Below are 22,566 nucleotides of genomic sequence, written 5' to 3'. Positions count from 1 at the left end.
TGCAAAACCATTCCCTTTTTGGGGGTTGTCTTGCTGTTGCCTATCCGGTGCGCCTGTTGTCACTTTCATTTGCACCAAACCAGGTGAACTTGATTTACAGTCGCTTATGCTTCCTAACTGGACAGATTGATATCCTGAAGTAATTTTATATACTGCTCAAAAAAATTAAGGAAACACTTAATCATAGCAGTATAACACAAAGTCAGTTAAATACTTCATGCAAAGCAGTCATAAAATAAAGCCAACTTGGAGAAGACAAACTCCGTACAGGGTATTGTAGTCATTTGGTGCCCTCCACTGGACAAAAAAAAAAAAAACTAGTTAAGAGGTTAGGTTCAGGTTTATAACTAAGAACAGCAGAGAACAGTACGCATTTGCCCTCTGATTAATTTAATGTGGTTTGCTTACACAATTAAACTGTAGAGTCAATCACTCTGGTTTCAAATGTTGTGTGACTCCTTATGTGGCACCTTATGACCTCATTATCCGAGAATCAGACTTATGAAACCAGTAAGAACGCATCTCAACCAAATGGAAAATCCCTGGGTTGTTTTTTAGTGCTAAGATTACATTTAATGTTTTTACTTTTTAAAGATAAGGATCTCTGCTTTACCCACTAGGCTACCACTGTTCCTAACATGTCTGTTACTGCATGTGAAGGCTGTTTGGCATAGGTGTTGCAGTATGTTTGCTCACAACTACTTTCCAATTCTGTCAGAGGTTCATTTTGTCTGGGCATTGTAAGATAAGTGATCCAGACATTCATTGACTAGTGAATGTCACTGGTACCCTTCCTCTTGCTCATAATAACTCACTGTAAATAAAAGCTGACTAGTAAAAAATAAAACTACTTTAATCAAACAAACACTAATACTGCTATTTATCATAGGCGATACAACTTTACGAAATACTATGTGAATATGCAATAAAGGGCAGTTGTAGTCTAGCGGTTAAGGTACTGGACTAGTAATCAGAAGGTCACTGGTTCAAGCCTTACCACTGGCAGCTTACTGCTGTTGGGCCCTTGAGCAAGGCCCTTAACTCTCAGTTTCACATACTGTATACTGTAAGTTGCTTTGGATAAAGGTGTCTGCTAAATGCCGTAAATGTAAATGAAAGCTAGTACCGTCTACTACTTATACATGCATCGCTACAATAACTGGCACCATAATTCGACTTTGCATGGGTTTTCTAAAAAAAATATGACATTTAGATAATAAAGTTAGTTAAATACACCTGTGACTCCTGTTGGTTGCTGCATGAATGTGGGGCAAAATTAATTTCTGGATAACTTAGCTATGTTAGTTAACATTGGGAATTGTTGATTAGCACGTGCAAGTCTGTTTTTACCAAAAAAAAATTTTTGTTTCTGTCTTCTAAACTTACTAACACTTTTTAGCTAAATGTTATTTCCACAATTACAGTTCCGGCACAATAACATATTGATGTTACCGTTACCTTTTCATGCAAGTCAGGGGTGTAATAAAGATTTAGCTGAAGTGAAGTTCTGGTGGTACAGTGTTACAATAATTTATGGAACACTGACAGGTTATACCATATGTTTCCACCAAAACACATGATAAAGGCCTTTATCAACATCCAAAAAAGAATAAAATTGCATGAATGTCCAATATAAAATGAATGAAGGTATGAGTAGAGTTGTTGGGATATATACAGTATATATATATATATATATATATATATATATATATATATATATATATATATATATATATATATATATATTATAAATTCTCCTGACACCTTGACATGCAATGATGTGAAAGTAATTTGGAGTGTTTGCTTTATTTCTAGCATTAGACTTTGCACTTCAAACGCAGCATATGGCTGGAAATAAAAGCCAAGCCTTCAACCCCCCTGCCAGGCAGGATGAGGAGAGGCAGGCCAAAGAGGAGGTTTATGGAAGAGGTGAAGGAGGACATGCAGGTGGTTGGTGTGGAGGATGTTCAGAAAAGTGCAAGATGAAGTCAATGTTGTGCTGTAGCGACCCCTAGCGGGAGCAGCCGATTGACAAAACGATTGAAAAAGTAGTGAATGAAGTTTGATGTACAGTAGTGTTCATACTTTTAAGTACACAGTCAAAAACTTAACATGTGTTAATTTATATTGGGTACATGTCCTGAAAGACTATTAGCCTAGATAACAAAATAAAAATGTTTTAATGCTCGTATTTATCTTTAAAGGAACAGTATAAAGTATACACAACAGTATATATAGTATATACTAACATACAACCAAAAATATGATTTAACATTACAACAGTAATTAACAAAACATATACAACAACAAAAATACAAAAGCCAGAGAAATTGTAAATTCAAGAAATCTTATTTCAAGTAGCATGACATAAAAGGGGACAACATAAAAGCCCTTTAAAATGTGTTTTCTCTTTATATAAAACTAAAGTGTTTTAAGACAGTTAATAATCTACACAATTTATTTGCTCAAGGAATCTAGGAACTCTAACCAAGGATTATATCAGGGCAGTTGTAGCCTAGTGGTAAAGGTAAGGTGGTTAAGGTACTGGACTAGTAATCAAAAGGTCGCTGGGTCAAGCCCCATCACTGCCAGGTTGCTGCTGCTGGCCCTTAAGCAAGGCCCTTAACCCTTAATTGCTCAGACTGTATACTGTCACTACTGTAAGTCGCTTTGGATAAAGGCGTCTGCTAAATGCTGAAAACAGCACAGTGGCTTAGTGGGTATCACTGTCGCCTCACAGCAAGAAGGTGCTCGGTTAGATCCCCAGGCGGGGCGGTCTGGGTCCTTTCTGTGTGGAGTTTTGCTGATGGGGGTGTGTCCCTCCTTACACAGTGCCCGTCAAGTATATGAACTCGACTCGTGCAGGTGAAAAATGCACTATCAGTACTGACTGTGCGTACCGGAGGGGGTGCATGTCAGTTGAGAGGCGTCCTTAGTCAGCGGTGAAGGATCGAATCAGTATAGAGGATGCATTCAGGGACACGACTAGACTGGGGGATAAAAATTGGGGAAAAAAGAAGGGATATATATACAGTATATATATATATATATATAAAAGAAGGTCCTGGGTTTGATCCACAGGCGGGGCGGTCTGGGTCCTTTCTGTGCGGAGTTTGCATGTTCTCCCCGTGTCTGCATGGGTTTCCTCCGGGAGCTCCGATTTCCTCCCACAGTCCAAAAACATGCAGTCAGGTTAATTGGAGACACTGAATTGCCCTATAGGTGAATGGATGTGTGTGTGCTCTGTGATGGACTGGCGCCCCGTCCAGGGTGTGCCTTGCGCCCATTGAAAAGCTGGGATAGGCTCCAGCATCCCCCCCCGCGACCCTAATTGGATAAGCGGTTAAAAAAGTGAGTGAGTGAGTGAGTGAGTGAGTAAATGCCAAATGTAAATGTAAATATCATTTTGTTTTTCGTTTGTAACATTAAAACAGTTTAATTCACTCCTGTTTTTCCATTCTGAGAAATAATATTCCTAAATGAGTTTTTTTATTTTTAAACAGTGAGTTTTTCACTGGGATATTTGCAATAAAATTTGCATTATTATTTTAAGATAAAAGTTCACATTTGCTTAGATGACAAATGTGACTAACCATTACACTGAACCAACCGAAGCTTGCCACCTAACGTCTCGTCCAATCTACACGGCGCGTGCGCAAACGTTCGCGCATGCGAGTTGAGCTCAACATTTAAACATTTTGTCAGCGACAGCTATTATCGTTACACCGGATATGAGGTGGCCTTTTGTGGAGCAAGCGAAAAATAAACACGTAATCTTGAGGTAGCAGGTGTTACTCTTATATGTGAGTGGGGCGAAGCAGGGACTGTTCGTCTGCATGGAGAAATAAAGACAGTAGTTGTAGTTGGTTTGCAGCACAGCGAGTGCTTGTTTGGGTTGCAGCGCGCTACACTGAAGTCTCTGCTCCCGGGCGAGGAGCCCAAACGGTCGGGTAAGATCCTTCTGTCAATCCGCAGCGCACAGGCTAAGCTAACCGAACCTTTTAGCCTGCCACATTGGCTTAGTCGCTGTGTGGCTAGTTAACACCCAGGTTTAAACCCATGTTTTGTTTATTTGGCTGGTCACACCGTCTAGCGTTAGTTATTTAACTTTTTACCCAGCAGACAGAAGCCTCTTGCATCAGTTTAGCATTACGCTGCCAAGGTACTAGCAGGTTGCTAATGTTATGTTTGTTTGTTTATTAGGATTGTAACGACATGTTTTACACTTATGATTACATTTACGACATGGCAGGTAGTTACAGGTTGCACATGGTTCACCAGTTCAAGTTTAATGTTAAACCACTCCCCGACATTTGTATATCTCCGATTTAACTTGCACGTCTCTGGGCGGTGGGAGGAGAGGGAGCTTTTGCACATGTTATATGGTGTTGTTTTTAGAACGTTATATAGCAAAGAATTGTGAAAATCTGATCAGTGAGTGTCAGTCAGTATAATACAATTTATTAACGAAGTGGGTGTGGAGTTTTACCACAGGCAAAACAGCTGTTAACTTCATAGCTGTTTTTCTTCAAGCCTTGTTTATAGAGCTCACAAACACCAAATACACTGTCCGGCCAAAAAAAAGGTCACCACCTGGATTTAACTAAGCAAATAAGTAAGAGCCTCCCATTGGATAATTACTGCATGAGTGATTATGTTTCAGCTGGCAACAAGTTATTTAACTCTAACTGATGCAGTGAGTAGCTTCTCATTTGTTAAACAACCATGTTGAAAGACACATCCTGTGGTCGTGGAAAAGATGTTAATCTGTTTCAGAAGGAGATTGCTGAAACTACTAAAATCGGGTTAAGAACTGTCCAACGCATTATTAAAAAGTGGAAGGACAGTGGGGAAACATCATCTTCGAGGAAGGAATGTGGTCAGAAAAAAATCTTGAGTGATCGTGATCGGCGATCACTTAAACGTTTGGTGAAATCAGATGGTAGAAAAACTACAGTAGAACTCAGGGATATGTTTAATAGTGAAAGTAAGAGCATTTCCACATGCACATGCGAAGGGAACTCAAGGGGTTGGGATTAAACAGCTGTGTAGCCTTAAGAAAACCACTTGTCACTGAGGCTAACCGGCAAAACGGCTTTGATTTGCTAGGAAGCATAAAGATTGGACTCTGGAGCAATGGAAGAAGGTCATGTGGTCTGATGAGTCCAGATTTACCCTGTTCCAGAGTGATGGGCGCATCAGGGTAAGAAGAGAGGCGGCTGAAGTGATGCACCCATCATGCCTAGTGCCTACTGTACAAGCCTGTGGGGGCAGTGCTATGATCTGGGGTTGCTGCAGTTGGTCAGGTCTAGGTTCAGCAACGTTATGTGCCCAAAGAATGAGGTCAGCTGACTACCTGAATATACTGAACGACCAGGTTATTCCATCAATGGATTTTTTCTTCCCTGATGGCACGGGCATATTCCAAGATAACAATGCCAGGATTCATCGGGCTCAAACTGTGAAAGAGTGGTTCAGGGAGCATGAGACATTATTTTCACACATGGATTGGCCACCACAGAGTCCAGACCTGAACCCCATTGAGAATCTTTGGGATGTGCTGGAGAAGACTTTGTGCTGTGGTCCAAATCTCCCATCATCAATACAAGATCTTGGGGAAAAATTAATGCAACTCTGGACAGAAATAAATGTTGTGACATTGCAGAAGCTTGTGGAAACAATGCCACAGCGAATGCGTGCCATAATCAAAGCTAAAGGCGGTTTAATGAAATATTAGTGTGTGACCTTTTTTTTGGCCAGGAAGTGTATATAAATATATAAAATACACACACACACACACCTATACATATAATACACATGTAAATACACTTTAATACATGTTATCTGTGTATCTGTTTTTGAATCTTAATTAATTGTGGTATATGGTATATCTGTTATTATATGGTATATCTAGGCAAGCTGTAGCCTAGTGGTTAAGGTACTAGACTAGTAATCCGAAGGTTGCTGGTTCTAGCTCCGCCACTGCCAGGTTGCTGCTGCTGGGCTCTTGAGCAAGGCCCTTAACCCTCAATTGCTCAGACTGTATACTGTAATGTAAGTCGCTTTGGATAAAGGCATCTGCTAAATGCAAAAAATGTAAATGTTAAAACATAAGTTATATTCATCCCTGGATGTGCTCATAATTTTAGTATTACAGCTAACCTTTATACAGGTTTTTCTTTTGTTGAAGTGTGTATACATTTTTGGCCCTTCTATATATATACACATTGCTCAAACACTTCTAAATCACACATCTTGATGAATGAAAGATTCAAGTTCTAAATCTTTATTGATACAAATTGTGTAATTTCTTGAGAATTAAGTGACGTAACAGTCGATAGAATCCAAATGTATTAACCCACTGAGGACTCAGTAGTGTGTATGACCCCCATGTGCCTGTATGCACTCCCGACAGTGGGCATGCTCCAGTGAATGGTGTCCTGGGGATCTTCTTCCAGACCTGGATCAGGGCATCAATGATATTCTGAATGGTCTGTGGTGCTATACTTGGCGGCATTGCAATTACTCATATATAACTTCCCAAATATTCTTAATTGGATTCAGGTCTGGAGAACATGAGGGCCAGTCAATGGCCTCAATCCGTTCAGCATCCAGGAACTGCCTACACACTCTGGCCTTATGCGGAATGGCATTGTCCTGCACCAGGAGGAACCCAGGGCCCACAGCACCAGTGTAAGGTGTGACAGTGGCTCTAAGGAGTTCATCCAGGTGTCTAACAGCAATTTGGGTACCGTTGGCTATCATATGGAGGTTTGTGCAACTCTCAAAAAAAAAAAATTATGTTGCAGGTACCATTACATTCACCATGACATCTCCAGACTCATGTGCTCAGTGTGAACCTGCTCTCATTTGTGACGAGAACAAGACGCCAGTGGTGGATCTGCTAATTCTGGAGTTCTCTGGCGTATGCAAATTGAGCTGCATGGTGCAGGACTGGACTGTGAGCACAGGTCCCACAGTTTAGTCAAAAACATGCACACTAGTAGCCTGCTAGAGGTCATTTTGTAGGGATCTGGTAGTGCTTCTCCTGGTCCTCCTTGCACAAAGCAGCAGATACTGAAGCTGGGTTGATGCCCTTCTACAGCCCTGTCCAGCTCTTCTTGTATAATGGCCCATGTTCTGGTATCTCCTCCATGCTCTTGAGACTGCTGGGATACACAGTATACCTTTTTGTGACTGCACATATTGATTTCCATCATGGAGAAGCTGGTCTGCCTGTGCAACTTGAATGGGCTGCTACTGCCTCATGCTACCAGTAGTGACAAGAACACTTGTGTAATTTGCATGCAGGTTGTGGTTTTAGTGACTGTGGTCATGATTGGGTATTAAAGGAGAATCCAGTCTTTGAGTTTGTGAGAATTGTCAGTTAAAAACCAACATTCCAGGCCGCTCAGGTGGCGCAGCGGTAAAAACACACCCTGGATCCAGAGCTGGGATCTCGAATACATCATATCAAGTCTCAGCTCTGCCTGCCGACTGGGCTGAGCAGCCACATGAACAACGATTGGCCTGTTGTTCTATAGGGGTGGGATATTTAAAAAGCCGAATATAACTAATGCAATTACGACCCCTGCTGGCTGATTGATGGCGCCTGCACAGAGATGGGAAAAGAGTGCTGTCAGGGTGTGTCTCTCCGTACACAGTGCTGATCTGCACTGCACTCGTCAAAGTGTAGATGACAAGATGCATATGGCATGCTGCCCACGTGTCGGGGAGCAGAGAGCACAGACTGTTGAGCAGCTAAATTGTTGTATTAAATTTGCAACAATTATTATTTTAGTTCCCCCAAAAGATAAAAAAAAAACTAATTCACAGAAAATGAGATGTAACACAGTGGTGAGCTTGCTTCTGTTCCAGATTTTTTGAGTGTTTTGCAGGCTTCTAGTTTGAACTTGGTTTATATTTACAAAATACAATGAAGTTAGTGTGTGAAAACATTATACATCTTCTCTTTGTACTTTTGTCAGTTACATAAATGCTTAAAAGAAGAAACAAATCATAGATTCTTGTTTTTATTGCATTTTACAAAATGGTTCTTTCTAAAAAATTTTAAAGTCCTTTTATGAATACATGACTGTGTATTAATAAAGTAGTTGTGATTGAGACTAAACTGCTAACTGTTTTCTCTTACATTTCATATCTGTTTTACTGCAGTGCAAAAATGGTGCGAGCAGCTCTCGTGACCGCTACCAGTCTGGCACTGACTGGAGCCGTGATAGCTCATGCCTATTTCCTCAAGCACCAGTTCTACCCTACTGTGGTATACCTTACCAAAAGCAGCCCAAGCATGGCAGTAAGTTCCATTTACTTATCTTTATTTTATTAAATTCCTTTATATCAAAATGTATCAATAATGATTGTAAGATATGTATGGTGTGCTTGGGTGGCGCAGCTGTCTACCGTACTAGCACACCACTACGTAGTGTTCGAACTCGCAAGGTGAACTCTCAGCGGAGGCACTGACCTGGCTGGGCACCCACACAAACACAGTTCACCAAATATTTGGGAGGGAAGGCCAAGCACCTGCCAAAGTGTGTAATTGTCAGGGGTGGGGGGGTCACACAGAGCTTAGCCAAGTCAAGTCAAATTTATTTGTATAGAGCTTTTTACAGTAGACATTGTCCTAAAGCAACTTTTCAGAATCCAGGACCGACAGAGCAAAAACCCCTGGTAAACAAGCCGAGGGCGACAGTGGCAAGGAAAACTCCTTTAAAATTACAGGAGGAAACCTAGAGAGGAACCAAACTTCAGCAGGGACTCCCATCCTCCTTTGGTGGGCTGGAGTATAATTTGAATAAAAGCTTGGCTCTCAGTTAGCAACACATTTTTGTGTGGGTCCCAACACTGGCATGTGATGAGAAGCAGCCACACATTGGACATGTATCTGTTGATCAGATCAGGTGTTGTGCAAGCAGCAGCAGATTCACATTTGGGAATTGGAAATGATTAGATAGGGAAATAAATGATGAGAAAATATTCATAATCATTACATTCTGTGTCTATATTATTTGTTTATTTGTATGTATTAAAACAATAAATTTGGTCTGTTTGACAGGTCATATATATCCAGGCTTTTGTGTTGGTGTTTTTGTTGGGAAAGTTCATGCGCAAGGTCTTTTTCGGCCAGCTGAGAGCTGCAGAGATGGAGGTATGTATGTTTGTAGCTGTCTAAAATGTTTTTACTCTAAACGAGTGTATCGTGAGTCATGTGATCCTCACACTGCATGTCGTTCTATCAACCAGCACCTGATCGAGCGTTCCTGGTACGCAGTAACAGAGACCTGCTTAGCCTTTACGGTGTTCAGGGACGACTTTTCCCCTCGTTTTGTGGCCCTTTTTACTTTGCTGCTCTTCCTTAAGTGCTTCCATTGGCTTGCTGAAGACAGGGTGGACTTTGTGAGTAGACACCTTTTAGCACTACCAACATTTGAAGTTACATAGCATGGTTTTACATTTTCATTTCTTTGTTTAGATGGAAAGAAGTCCAAACATTTCATGGGTCTTCCACTTCAGAGTTCTCTGTGAGTATAGCGTTCCTAACAGGGCTGCTGTAAAATTTACATACAGCTACTTAAATGACTCATTTGGTCCGTTAGAAAGTTTTATATTACCTCCTCATTCCTAGACTGCACCCATTAAGTCACAATGATTACAGTTTAATTTCTTTGTAATTATGCCAGTCTGGTTGGTCAGATCCAAGAACCGACCAAAATAAGGTCCACCATAAATTAGAAGCTGTCAAAACACAGGTGACACTCTCCACAGTCAAGAAAGTTTTACAGCATTGTGGGCCTAAAGTCTGTGGTTCTTCTATATCATTGTCTATGCAGTCAGCCAGCAGTATACTTTAGTAAAGCTTGTAAGTGTGCATTTTGGCACAGGGGGTGTCTTTCTTGTACTGCAGCCTCTAAGCCTGTGGCAATGTAAAGCTCTTGTGACTGTGCACACTGGCACCTGCATTCTAGCAGCTTCTAATTCACATATGCCATTCATGTCCTTATATGTGATTGTTTTAATTCAGCTGTATTTGTCAGGTCTTGCATTCTTGCTTACTGAAGCATCATCCGAAAGCAGTGTAACATTAATAACTTGTTGCGCAGCTTAGCAGCCCGTCACACACTTTTGGTTTTGTTTGTTCTTAAAAATGGTATTATGCAATCTATTAACGCTCTTGATTTTTGGCGTAGGACTGTTGACACAGTTAAATAAGTTAAAATTCCAAAACATGTTAATTACACAATTTATCATAGAAATGCGAAGTATTAGCCGGCTCATATATTGTCAAAATTTCTTACATGCCCCTTTCTCGGTGCTTATTGTTTTTTTTTTCCACTCCATATTGCAATGTAAGCACTGAGGTTGGTGTATGACTATGTAAGGCTGATGTAACTAGCCAAACATAGTGGTTTTTTTTCCCCAAAACCATGCGATGCAATACGAGAGCAGTACATAAATCATACAGAAGAGCATGGGACAGTTTTCGAAAAGAAAGGCTCTAGAATCAGTTAATTCTGGATCTGTCATCAACTTCATTACCCAGTGGTTGTGTGCATCGTCCTAAGCTTAGGTTTCACACTGATAGTAGGTCATAACCCCCCCCCCTCCTTTCTTTTAGGCATCCTCGTATGAGTTATGCAGTGTACATTTTAATACATTTCACACTCCTGTGACTCAAGAGTTTACATACTTTTACAGGGTGCCGTGACTTGAAAAACATGTTAAGAAATGCTGATATAAATACTGGACAGATTAATCATTAATGCTCCATTAAGTTACATTTTACATTACTAGCTAGAATGTTTTTCACTGAGCAAGAATGAGAAAGCAGGAGTGAATATTTTAATATAACAGGAGTCAATATATTCTGTGGGTTTATTATTTTAAATTTTTTATATGAAATCTTATTCAATTTTTGTAGATCAACTCAATGTGGAATTTGACCCATAGGATATTCACTACCCCATTTTTTTCTTTTTCTTTTCGGTGAGGTGTGCTTGCAGGTGGGTTTAATGATCCGTTGCACTCATTTGCAACTGTGTGTAGTGCCAGTCACTCAACCAAAACGGTTCCCTTGAAGAGCAGTGTCTTCACATTTCTGCTTTTAGCTTGTTTAAATGTTGCACCTGCTGTTAGTTACTGGCAAAACTTTGTGACCATGTTTGGAAAGTATGTGTTAATATTGCACCAGGTTTTCCCTTGTCTTGCTGGTGATGTTCTTACTTTTCTCTTTCTTGCAGCTTTAATGTTGTTGCTTGGAATTCTGGACTTTCTGTTTGTCAATCATGCCTGCCACAGCATCATCACCAGAGGAGCTTCAGTACAGCTGGTGTTTGGATTTGAGGTAATCACTCTTTAGTTGTTTGTACAAGCTATAAAAAAATAGTTAAAAACTGAACTGCTTGATCCTGGGCAGGGTTGTAGCGGGTCAGGTGACATTGGGAAACCCTGGGTGCAAGACAGAAATAACCTGGTCATGGTACCAGTCCTTTGCATGGCTTTGGTCATCAGCCACCCACCCCCCTCAACACATGCAGTGGCCATCCACTTCATTTCACCAGCAAGGCAGGTTCACTCGGGGATCAATGTCACATACGGAGAGTCACACACTGATCCTTGTCTCTGTGCAGACACCATCGAACAGCCAGCAGAGGCTGTAATTCCTGCAGCAATGAGGAATCCTTTCAGACTGCCCTCTCTTAGACATAGCCAATTATGTCTGTGATTTTTTTTTTTCTTCTGTCTTTTAGTATGCAATTCTGATGACCGTGGTTCTTACTACCTTCATCAAATACACCTTGCACACCATCGATCTTCAGAGCGAGAACCCATGGGAAAATAAAGCAGTCTATATGCTCTACACAGAGCTATTTACAGGTACAGTATAGTTCCAGAGTTCTATAATTATTGTTGTATCATGTTTGGTTCTCTTCCACCTTTACACATCTGCTTTATTTCTGTTCTATAGGCTTCATTAAGGTGCTGCTGTACATGGCATTCATGACGATAATGATCAAAGTGCACACCTTCCCTCTGTTTGCTATTCGACCCATGTATCTTGCAATGAGGTAAGGCAGTTATCCCATAGGCCTGCAACAATGTTCAGTGAATTGTTGTTATGTGACCGTATACTTTTAGCCACATTATGTATCGAATGTAAAATACTGAATTAGGGCGGCATGGTGTCTCAGTGGGTAGCACTGTCGCCTCACAGCAAGAAGGCCTGGGTTTGATTTCCAGTGAGGTGAATTGGAGATACAAAGTTGTCCATGACAGTGTTTGACATTTTGAGACTTGTCCTGTCATGGATGTAACCAAAGTGTAAAACATGACATTAACCCATTTGAATTCAATATTTTATTTATTTATAGAAATTTTAATCTAAAAATTTAAGTACTATGCCCCCCCCTCCCTGACTTTGTTTTTACTAACTGCTTACTAATGGCCCACAGAAGAACCCTGTTATTCTGTCCTATCTCTTATAGAACAGTGTTAAAGACTATTTCAATTCATAAAAGTTTGGTAGAATATGACAAATATAGTCAAATGCTTGTGATTAATCCAAAATTATGTTTCATATCAGGCAATTCAAGAAGGCTGTAACCGATGCAATAATGTCTCGACGGGCTATTCGCAACATGAACACACTGTAAGTGATTCTCCAAACAGTTCAAATATACTGCATATAGATTAAACAAATTTTTCTTGTTTTTTTGTGTTCATATTTTCAACTGTTGATATTTTGCAGCTACCCAGATGCCACTCCTGAGGACTTGCAGGCATCTGACAACGTTTGTATCATCTGTCGAGAAGAGATGGTAACTGGAGCCAAGAAACTGCCCTGCAACCACATCTTTCACTCAAGGTTAATGTTTTTGTTTGTAGTTGTATAACTATAGTGTAAATATCTAAAAGGAATTCACAGAGGCTTCTGATTGGTTGCCGTCTTATTTCAATGCAAGTGACACAGAGCGTAAAATGTATTTTGTCATCAGTGAAAAATGACCTTAGTCCATGTAAGTGTATAGATCAAGCTCCTCTAAGCGTGTTGATCAGTCCAAGGATGTTGCATAAGCTGTAGTTTGAAAAATGGCTAGTCTACATGTTTTTTGTAGCCATGTTAATATTATATGAGCATGTTATATGAGGGGAACCAGCCAATCTGCAACCCTGGATTTTTATTCTTGTTCTTTTTTTAAATCTATTTATGTGTTTTACCTTTTACCTCCCTAATCGGTCATATCTAGTTTTCTAGTTGTTTTTCCTCTACTACTCCTTTGAGGAGAGCAGTGGTAGGCTGGCGCATTGGACCGCTGTGCCACCTGCATCGATTTTCTGGTTCTTTTATAAAAGTTTACTTTCCTCAATGTAAACCTTGTAAATAAACAAAACAGTATTTCTATTGCAGTTGCCTTCGCTCGTGGTTCCAGAGGCAGCAGACCTGCCCAACATGCCGTATGGATGTTCTGCGAGCATCACAGCCCAATGCAACTCCTGCTCCAGCCGCACCAGCCGCCCCTGCTGCTCCTGCAGCACCAGCCAATGCTCCTGCACCCCCAGTTGCTAATGGTAAGCACCAGCCATGGGCAAAAGTACTACTGTCAGGACAGAGTAGACATACACTTACATTTTGTTTTACAGTTATTTTCAAACTGTGACCCCTATAAGTGCTGTCTGCACTTGCGTACTGTAGGCCTGTTATTACACATTACTGGTTACTAATACATCCAGACAGAGAAGTGTGTAGTGTATGCCACCAATGATTGATACTCATGTAAAATATAATCATATATTAAAATTTTATTTGCATTGTTTTAGTTGCTCCAGGCATGATGCCCCAATTCCCTCCAGGCCTTTTTCCTTTTTGGGCTCCTTTCCCTGGTGCTGTGCCTCCTGCACCTCCGCCTGGTGCACCAGCAAACTCAAGCACTCCACAAAGTACTACAGATGCAACCCAAACAGCAGCAGCAGGTGATTGTCAAACTAACTGCAAGTTAGAATGCATTCCATTTTACATATTCACTCAGAATGTAGCAAAATTCCATTTATCAGATTTCCTTACATTTCACTAAGCTAATCATGGGGGAAAAAGTTCAGGTCATTCGAGTCTGTTAGTTATCAGTATGTCTATTGTTTTATTCAGATTCAGCAGCCAGTACCTCAAGCCAGCCTGCTACAGATGCTGCTGCCACTACAGACGCTCATGTGGCTGGAATGCCTGGATTTCCTCTCACCATGCCACCACCGTTCCCGTCTGCACCATGGCTGCCCATGCCTCCTCCTCCACCATTCAGTAAGTGTACCAATCAGCTAAAGCAAAAAAAAAGTTAACTCAAACTTACAGAACTGGTTTTATCCCAAAAAGGCTGGGGATTCTGACTCGGTCTGTACAGTCTGTCACATGGTAAGCACCTAATGTTTCAAAAGAGAAACAATTCTGTAGTAATGGGGATTACATCTGCTGAAAAATGTATTTAAACTGAAAGCAAAAGTAAAACACTAAAAAGCCTTATTCGATATATAGTAACCTAATTTCAAGAATTAACACAGCTCATTCAGAATAAATGCAGTTGGTGCTGTTTAATCCTTATGCCACCTGTGCAAAATTTCACCACAAAAAGCATCACATTTTCTCTGAAATTTCAACAGAAACAGAAAAACTGCAACAGAAAAACCTCCCCACATTTTTACTGACACATCTTCATGATTGATGTAGGGATAGTATTCTTCCTTTTTTAAAGCATGTAACCAAACAGTTCCAGTTTTGATTCATCACTCTAATGAACTGTGTGCACAAATTTTGCAGGCCTATCCAAATTCCTTCTGGTGTATTCTAGTCGACCCTTCCTATGCTTTTTGGCCACTAAGGTTGTAAGGTCTTCTTATAGTTGCCTTCATCAGATCATCTGTAAGAGTTCTTCATTGTCCTGATAAGAAGTCCTCATGATTAAATGGACTACGTTTAAAACTTTTGTACAGTACTCCCAATGGTGTCTCTAGGACTGTTCAAGGTCTTGGAAATCTTATTTTAATTGCACTTTTGGTCTCCACTCTCAGATTTTGTGACAGCTCCTTAGTTTTTACCATGGTTGCAACACACTTGAAGACAATAAAGGGTGGTTATTGAGTTCCCTATGGTTTAATAATGTAATAATAAAGGGGGGGCTCTTCTGTAAGTTTACATGAGGGATGTAAATAGTAAATGTATGGTAAGAGGGTAGTAGATATATTTTTGTTGACCGTAAGGAGTAAGTGCTCAAAGATATAAGTGCTTAGATCCTGGCAACAAAACTGTCTTCAGGGTTCCACAATTCATCTTCACATGATCTAAATTACTGAAAATCTGCAGAGGATTACCATGTTTACATTCAGTATACAGGAAAGGTACAAAAGCTAAAAAAAAGTATGGACATTCCCTGTCTCTAAAATAGCTTTAAACCTCTTAGGAATGTTGGCTGTGCCACCTGAGCTCGATATCTGACACAGTAAATGACCAACCTAATAGAACTTACAACCTAATTGTGATCTGCCATTTGTTGTGAAACTCTTCTCGATGTGGTGTTGCTATTGTGTTGTACATCCCTGTTCATACAGACATTAGCTTCTGCGCTTAAGCGTGTCCGTATTTATTTCTAGTGTCGTCCATGCCTCCTCCTCCGGCGTCTCTGTCCACCATGTCCGAGGAGGAGTTGAGGGAGCTGGAGCAGGAAGGCCGACGAGGCCTGGAGGCTCGACTGCAGTGCCTTCAGAACATCCACACACTGCTGGATGCTGCCATGCTCAACATCCACCACTACCTCACCACTGTTGCTACACTCAGGTACACCCTCACTCCTTTCACAGTCACATGACCTGCTGCTGGAAAGAGAAACATGTCTCATTGTCTCCTGTTTACTTTGGTCCTCAGTCCTCCTCAATCAGAGAGCAGCCCTGGTGAAGGAAGTTCATCAGCCAGAACTGAGGCCTCCAGCCAAGAGAATCAAGCACAAAGCAGTAAGAGCTTAACAGCATTCAATCCATTTTGTTTCTATACTTTGTGTGGTCAGAAATATGTGGACACTGAATGTCACATACATGTTAATTAGAAACATACACATACACTCTTTTAGAAAGGGTTTTTTTTTTTTACTGGAATTTGGACCATGACAGTGGGGATTCACCTCTATTCACCTTTATTCTATATTCTGCTGTGGGGTCCCAACTTTTCTGGAAATGGGGTTACCAAATGCTTTGATCTAATTTATTCTTTGCTCTCTGTAGCCGATCCTGTCAATGGGGCAGCAGGTTTTTCCCTACCCGACTCGACCACAGCAGCAGAGAGGGATGACAAGAGGGATGAAGTGGAAGGAGATGACGAAGGTGAGCCAAACACTGCTGAACTGAGACGACGTCGCCTGCGAAAGCTGGACACCACACCACCTCTGGACCACTGATTATGTATCCAGCAAACCAGCCACTGTACTCTACTAAGGACCTTATATGGTAAAATTGTGTCCACTACGCTCTGCTTCGACACTTGAGGTGCTCAAGCTGTCAGAGTTTCTAGTAGTGGGCTCTCCACATGCAGCATGTCAACAAAGGCTGATTGCAGATCATTTAAGGAGGAACGCCAGATGGATGACCCTGGAGTCTAAGAAACAGCCCAGATGTTGAGTCTTATCTGGACTGCATAGTTTATCTGATGTCTTCTAAATATTTTCTTTTTTTCTGCCACATTAAATAAGCGTTGAAATAATATAATTTGTCATACATCCTAAGTGATGGATGTTTTTGTATTGTTTACGCTTTTAATCATTTCTTGCTTGTTTCATTTACTTCTGGGTCTTAGTTTTGGGTTAAAGGGATAAAGGGGCGCTCATGTCTTTAAACATGTGGCAGAATAAATTAACATACTGTACATACTGTATAAAGTATTTTAATAGGAAGATCTGTAAATACTGCAGAATAAATCATTCAGGTCTGATTGTTTTTTAGAGTGTTTATTCCACAAACGTCATTTCCTGCAATGATATATGATAATATACTTACAATATTTACTTTAAATAAAATCTGTTATTTAATGCTGTTAAATTAGCAAAGTTAAAATATATATAGATAGTGATGTTTAAAAAAAATGAAATCCCTTACGATTCCTTTAAAAATATTGTCATTAAAAATAACAGTTTATCCATGTTCACATTTTTTAAATTGTTAGCAGACATTCTGAGTACACATTACACACATTGTAGCTTTAATTATAGCACAGAGGAAAATATTCTACAAGTAATAAGTGGAAAAGTCCCTTTGCTTGTCCTTCTTTACCGTAAACAGTGAAGTTTTTCGCTCCTTTAAAATGCTGGTGTGTATATACATATATATATACAAAGCTCTCTATTACATCTCATCAGTTTTTGGAATGAAACAGATGAAATGGAAGGTGCAAATATGTGCACATCACAATTTAGTGCAAATAACGCCTACTGGTTTTCATAGGCTGAGCTAGTGATGCGTTATTGCCTGAGAATAGTCGCTGGTGAATCCCTCAAACCGGAACGATCAGGCCTATGGTGTAGACGGACTGATGCTGGTTTAATTCTGTGGTGTAGAGTAGAGGGAATGATGCTGGTTCATCTGATCTGTTCTGTTAAAGAGCAGTGGAGTCGTCTCACTGGAGCCAAACCAGCTGTAAACGAATAAAGAACCGGTGGTGATGAATCTGGTTGTATTTACACAAGTACGGTCGTGAATGAAAGGAAAACCTGAGTCAATAAGTGCTTCGAAAAGCAGATGACCCTGATTTCAGATTAGGCGACAGCAAAGGAGTTTATTATTAGTGTTTGAAGAATGAGTCAGGCTCAAAGTGACACCAATCAGCAGAAAACGGTGCTCGTAACCCTAATGCCAAGTGCTGTTTGGTCTGAAAGCCAAACCTGAACCAGTCTCTGAGCTACTACAGCTGAAAGCTTTGGAACATGAACAATAGTAAATAGTAAAAGTACATTGTTTAGATTACAGGAATTCCACTGGTGCAGTGGGAAAAGGCCTTTCAGAATATAGAACAGATATTCTTACAGTTATGACATTGAGCAGAAACGTTTATTCCAAGTGACTTACAGTTGGGACCAAATACTATGCAAGCAATTGAGGGTTGCCCAACAGTGGCAAGTTGGTGCTGATGTGGCTTGAACCAACAATCTTCTGATTACTAGTCCAGTGCTCACAACAAATTCCTATAGCATGCAACTAATGTATCTGAGGTTTTGCATCTTTCAGAATCTAGATTTGCTTAATAAGAGAATGTCAATATTTGATCCATATTTGCCAGAAACTTCGTTAGGCACCAGTGCATTTATAGTATTTCCCAGTACTAACTACTATTCTTCATACCAACCAAAAATACACAATGTAATTTTATGATATTGTATTTTTTAAGTTTATTAATGTCAGTCAACTAATTACATACCTGCTATTAGGACGTATGCTGTATGGCCATGTAGCACCTGTGTCAGCATCTACCCCCCGCGGGTCATCGAAGAAATAAGAACGCGAGGCCCTGGTGTTATTGACTGGACTGCAGTTCTATAACAGCATGAAGAATATGACCATATTTACATACGTCATGTAACACACATAAAGCGGAAATTCAATAACTGATCACCAAACTAGAGCTAACCAGTTCTGTAGAAGGCCGTGGCACTCTGAAGATGAGAATGAGCAAGCTGGTAGGAAGAAGCTCCCATATGAACAGAATAGCTCCAAAAACAATATACCCAGTGTCTCCAAGCTCACTCCGAAGATCAGCCTTGGCATAAACAGGGCGAGTAATTAGAATGCATGAGCACATGTCTATCCTGAACTGGCAACAGTAAAGCTTCCATACCTGATCTGAGATGTTGTACCAGTCGAAGTTGAAAGACTCCACCTTGTGGTTTTGTGACAAGATGAGGACAGTCAGATTATAACACGCTCTGCTCAAGAAGAGCAAGATTACTCCTACACCCAACACTGCCGTCCTGCACAAGGTTGTTCCCTTGCAATACAGAAAAAACAGACACGTCAGAAGTTGATTGTAGTGAGTTTTGTCATCGTACAAAACAAACAAGAAAAGCTGGGACCCAAATGTTCTCAAAAAGTATGATAAATGACGATTCTTTTAGAACACAGGGTCATGCACACAATATGACTGTTTTGCTTGAAGTAATTGCATACATTCAAAATCTTACTGTATTTACCTTACTGTGTAAATAAGGGCTAGTGGATGGCGAAAAACGGGTTAGATAAAGCAGGGAATAAGCCAGACACACAGCCTCGATGATGAAGAGAGAGTCGTTCACTAATACTCGAACTAGAACCAGTGTCCATGTTTTGTCCCCTGACCCTCCTGTACCACCTCGGTCCCCGAGGCTGGCACAAACTACGTTGATACATAAGAAGATTGCACTCATGGTTGCATACACACATCGAGCCAAACACCTGAGAAAAATGACAACTGTTTTAAAAGCTTTGCTAAACAAATCTTTAGTCTTTAACAACAAAAATAAAAACATATAGGCACTCACAATCCTCGGCTGGGTTCTATTTCGAAAAGCCCTCTGACTTTAAGCAAAACCTGATGACAAAACAAATAGTTAAACATGGACAAATGATCAAATACAAAAAAAAGCAAATGTTGCTTTATAAGGTTTGCTTACCTGAGTAAAGTAGAGATTGATGAGACTCAGCGTAAAAAACTGCAAGCACACAGGAAAGCAATATAGCAGCCAGTATATCAGAGTGGGCAGGCGGTTAGCTGCAACAGCATCCAAAAAATAAAAAGAAAACAGGGTGGTCCGGATGGCAGCCCAGAACAGGCAAAGAAACAAAAAAACACTCTGGTAGCTTAACCTCTTATGGCGGTAACATAAAAGCAGCCAAAGCTGAATATATACAATCAAGAACAGAGCTCCATAAAGAAAAGTGTAAACTATAGTGACCCCAAGCTGTACAGATGGAGCCATGGCTGGTTTTATTGGAAAAGGTGGAGGCATGGAGGAGATGGGATTTGGCGGAGTAGCCTCCATGGTGTCACAGAATGTTGTTGGAATGATTCAGAAGATGATAATAGTCTACATGAATAGTGACGATAACGTAGTCATAGCTCCACTCAGCAAAGCGTATTTGGGTTCAGCATTAGATCAATTGTCTTTGAATGGTTAATCTAATGGGTAAACCTAAGTTAAGACAGATCAATCGTTTCCCTTAGATCCAAGAAATGCTAAGGTCAGGAACTAAGCTGATAAGGTTTTTTAGGTTGAAAAACATGAATAACTAATCTTGCTGGGCTGCCCGCTGTTTCTGATAGTGATTGTTTAGAATAAACAGCTCCAGGCATGCGTAATGTGTTAACGTAATATCTTTAAGACTAAATATTGAGTCAAACAGAATTTCAAAATGATGCCAAGTTTCCCTTGATGTCCAAATCTGCAACAAAAAACAAAACATGTCTAAGGTTTAATGATTCTCTTACTATTCAATAACAGTTAAAGACAAAAACAAACTTTAAAGTAAGGTGGTGCACACTGCACAGACGTAAAAGACTGAAAATCGCAGTAGAGACTGCACAACACAATCACTTTTGTTATTTTGTGTTTGGGGCAGGGCCTACTGTGTAAATTAATTAACAGTTATATTTCACTGACTTGTGGCTATTCACAAATTATTTTCCCCCCTAAAAAATAGCAGTACCAATTGTATTTGCAACTATTGAAACAGTGCAGAAACAAAATGTATAGAATAATAATTAAAAATTATCATAATACAATTGACAATGACAATAACTTGTAATTGCTGCTGTGGTTGCAGTAGAAAACCATTTGCTCCTACAGGTCATTGTATCCACTAAAGCCAAAATTCTACCCTATGAATCTTTAACCTAAAATCCCATTATTCCTCCACCACACTGCGACAGTTGATGGTGTTGTGTACAGTAAAAATGATTACATTTCATATGAATGATAGCTGGCTCAAGAGACCTCAATGGACTTTGTTACGGTTGTTTTGTCACTTAGTCAAGCTTAGCTACTGTAAATCTGATATTTTGAAACTGTCATCAATTAAAATGACTTTTTATATGACCCAAATCTAAGGTAATTATTTACATACCAAACTATCAGCCATATCATTACACATGTGTAATAAAGTTTCATACAGTTACACTTCAAGTTTTGTATTCATTATACTCAGGTCAGTAAAAATACCATTTCAGTACCTGGTTCAATACATGATTTCACTCTAAATAATATAAACTTTGATCAGCTTTGATGACTGAGTTGTGAGACCATCGTTTGATTGTATGTTTGTTTGTAAATAAACATTTCTACATATTCATGTGGCTGTCTGGATCCCACCTCTTCGTATATCGTCCGGTTAGTAAAATTCATCATTGTTTTTTATTTTTATTATTTCTACACAAATATAAACAGGCAAATGTAAAATCCAACTTTTTAAAACACTGCCAACTATGTGAAGTAAAAACAGCAGTAATTGACCAATTAGAGACTACTTGGAGGACAAAATTAACAGCAATAACAGTGTGGACAGCAAATATCTCGTATTTTCATCGACAATGTTGACACAAAGTAAAATAATGTAGCTAACGTTAGCTCGGCTAGAGATGTAAACATAAACAGCTAGCTAGCTAAAGCTCCTAAACTAACTTAGCTAAAAAGATTACACAAAGCTTCCCGACAGCTGGAGTTACATTAACAAATTTACACAAAACCCTTAAATACATTTAGCTACAATATAAAACGTTGGTTTAGGTTAAATATGAAAAACAATAAATACGGTACCGTCTGTGGAAGGTTTAGTCAGCTGTCACTGCAGCACTTCCTTTCTGCTCTGAGTCATACTGAAAGTATAAACACATTACTGCAGGGTTAGCAGCGGAGCGCCATCTACAGAGTAATACCGCTTCTACCAGCAAAATCAAAGAGCAAATACTGAATACTGCATTCTGCTCTATTATATACTGCGTACTGGACTAGTATATACTGCATACTGCTCTATTATATACTGCGTACTGGACTAGTATACACTGCATACTGCTCTATTATATACTGCGTACTGGACTAGTATACACTGCATACTGCTCTATTATATACTGCGTACTGGACTAGTATATACTGCATACTGCTCTATTATATACTGCGTACTGGACTAGTATACACTGCATACTGCTCTATTATATACTGCGTACTGGACTAGTATACACTGCATACTGCTCTATTATATACTGCGTACTGGACTAGTATACACTGCATTCTGCTCTATTATATACTGCGTACTGGACTAGTATATACTGCATACTGCTCTATTATATACTGCGTACTGGACTAGTATACACTGCATACTGCTCTATTATATACTGCGTACTGGACTAGTATATACTGCATACTGCTCTATTATATACTGCGTACTGGACTAGTATACACTGCATACTGCTCTATTATATACTGCGTACTGGACTAGTATTTACTGCATACTGCTCTATTATATACTGCGTACTGGACTAGTATACACTGCATACTG

General features: G+C 39.9%; 2 protein-coding genes across 3 annotated transcripts; one reads left to right on the top strand and one right to left on the bottom strand.

Moving 5' to 3' along the window:
- The first annotated feature begins 3,751 nt into the window (after positions 1–3,751).
- On the top strand, positions 3,752–16,981 carry syvn1 (synovial apoptosis inhibitor 1, synoviolin). Its single transcript, XM_063000618.1, has 16 exons — positions 3,752–3,950; positions 8,176–8,314; positions 9,077–9,169; positions 9,265–9,417; positions 9,494–9,542; positions 11,259–11,362; positions 11,769–11,895; positions 11,987–12,086; positions 12,602–12,667; positions 12,767–12,883; positions 13,427–13,587; positions 13,837–13,989; positions 14,162–14,311; positions 15,655–15,838; positions 15,926–16,011; positions 16,279–16,981. Exons 2-16 carry the CDS (start codon positions 8,183–8,185, stop codon positions 16,449–16,451), a joined length of 1,848 nt encoding a protein of 615 aa, XP_062856688.1. The 5' UTR covers positions 3,752–3,950; positions 8,176–8,182; the 3' UTR covers positions 16,452–16,981.
- Positions 14,258–21,900, bottom strand: gpr137 (G protein-coupled receptor 137). Of its 2 annotated transcripts, none has more exons than XM_063000621.1 (8): positions 21,828–21,900; positions 19,689–20,457; positions 19,557–19,606; positions 19,230–19,470; positions 18,878–19,027; positions 18,671–18,799; positions 18,461–18,576; positions 14,258–14,328 (listed from the first exon to the last, which is right to left on the bottom strand). In XM_063000621.1, exons 2-8 carry the CDS (start codon positions 20,055–20,057, stop codon positions 14,325–14,327), a joined length of 1,059 nt encoding a protein of 352 aa, XP_062856691.1. In that variant the 5' UTR covers positions 20,058–20,457; positions 21,828–21,900; the 3' UTR covers positions 14,258–14,324. The 2 variants fall into 2 exon arrangements, with proteins under 2 accessions (XP_062856691.1, XP_062856689.1); XM_063000619.1 differs by lacking the exon at positions 14,258–14,328 and adding an exon at positions 17,003–17,680.
- Positions 21,901–22,566: the final 666 nt, after the last annotated feature.

This window comes from Trichomycterus rosablanca, chromosome 8 (assembly GCF_030014385.1).
Source record: "Trichomycterus rosablanca isolate fTriRos1 chromosome 8, fTriRos1.hap1, whole genome shotgun sequence".
NCBI classification, from domain to species: Eukaryota; Metazoa; Chordata; class Actinopteri; order Siluriformes; family Trichomycteridae; genus Trichomycterus; species Trichomycterus rosablanca.
The sequence above is the reverse complement of the archived record's forward strand: the minus strand, read 5'-3'. Positions and strand labels throughout refer to the sequence as shown.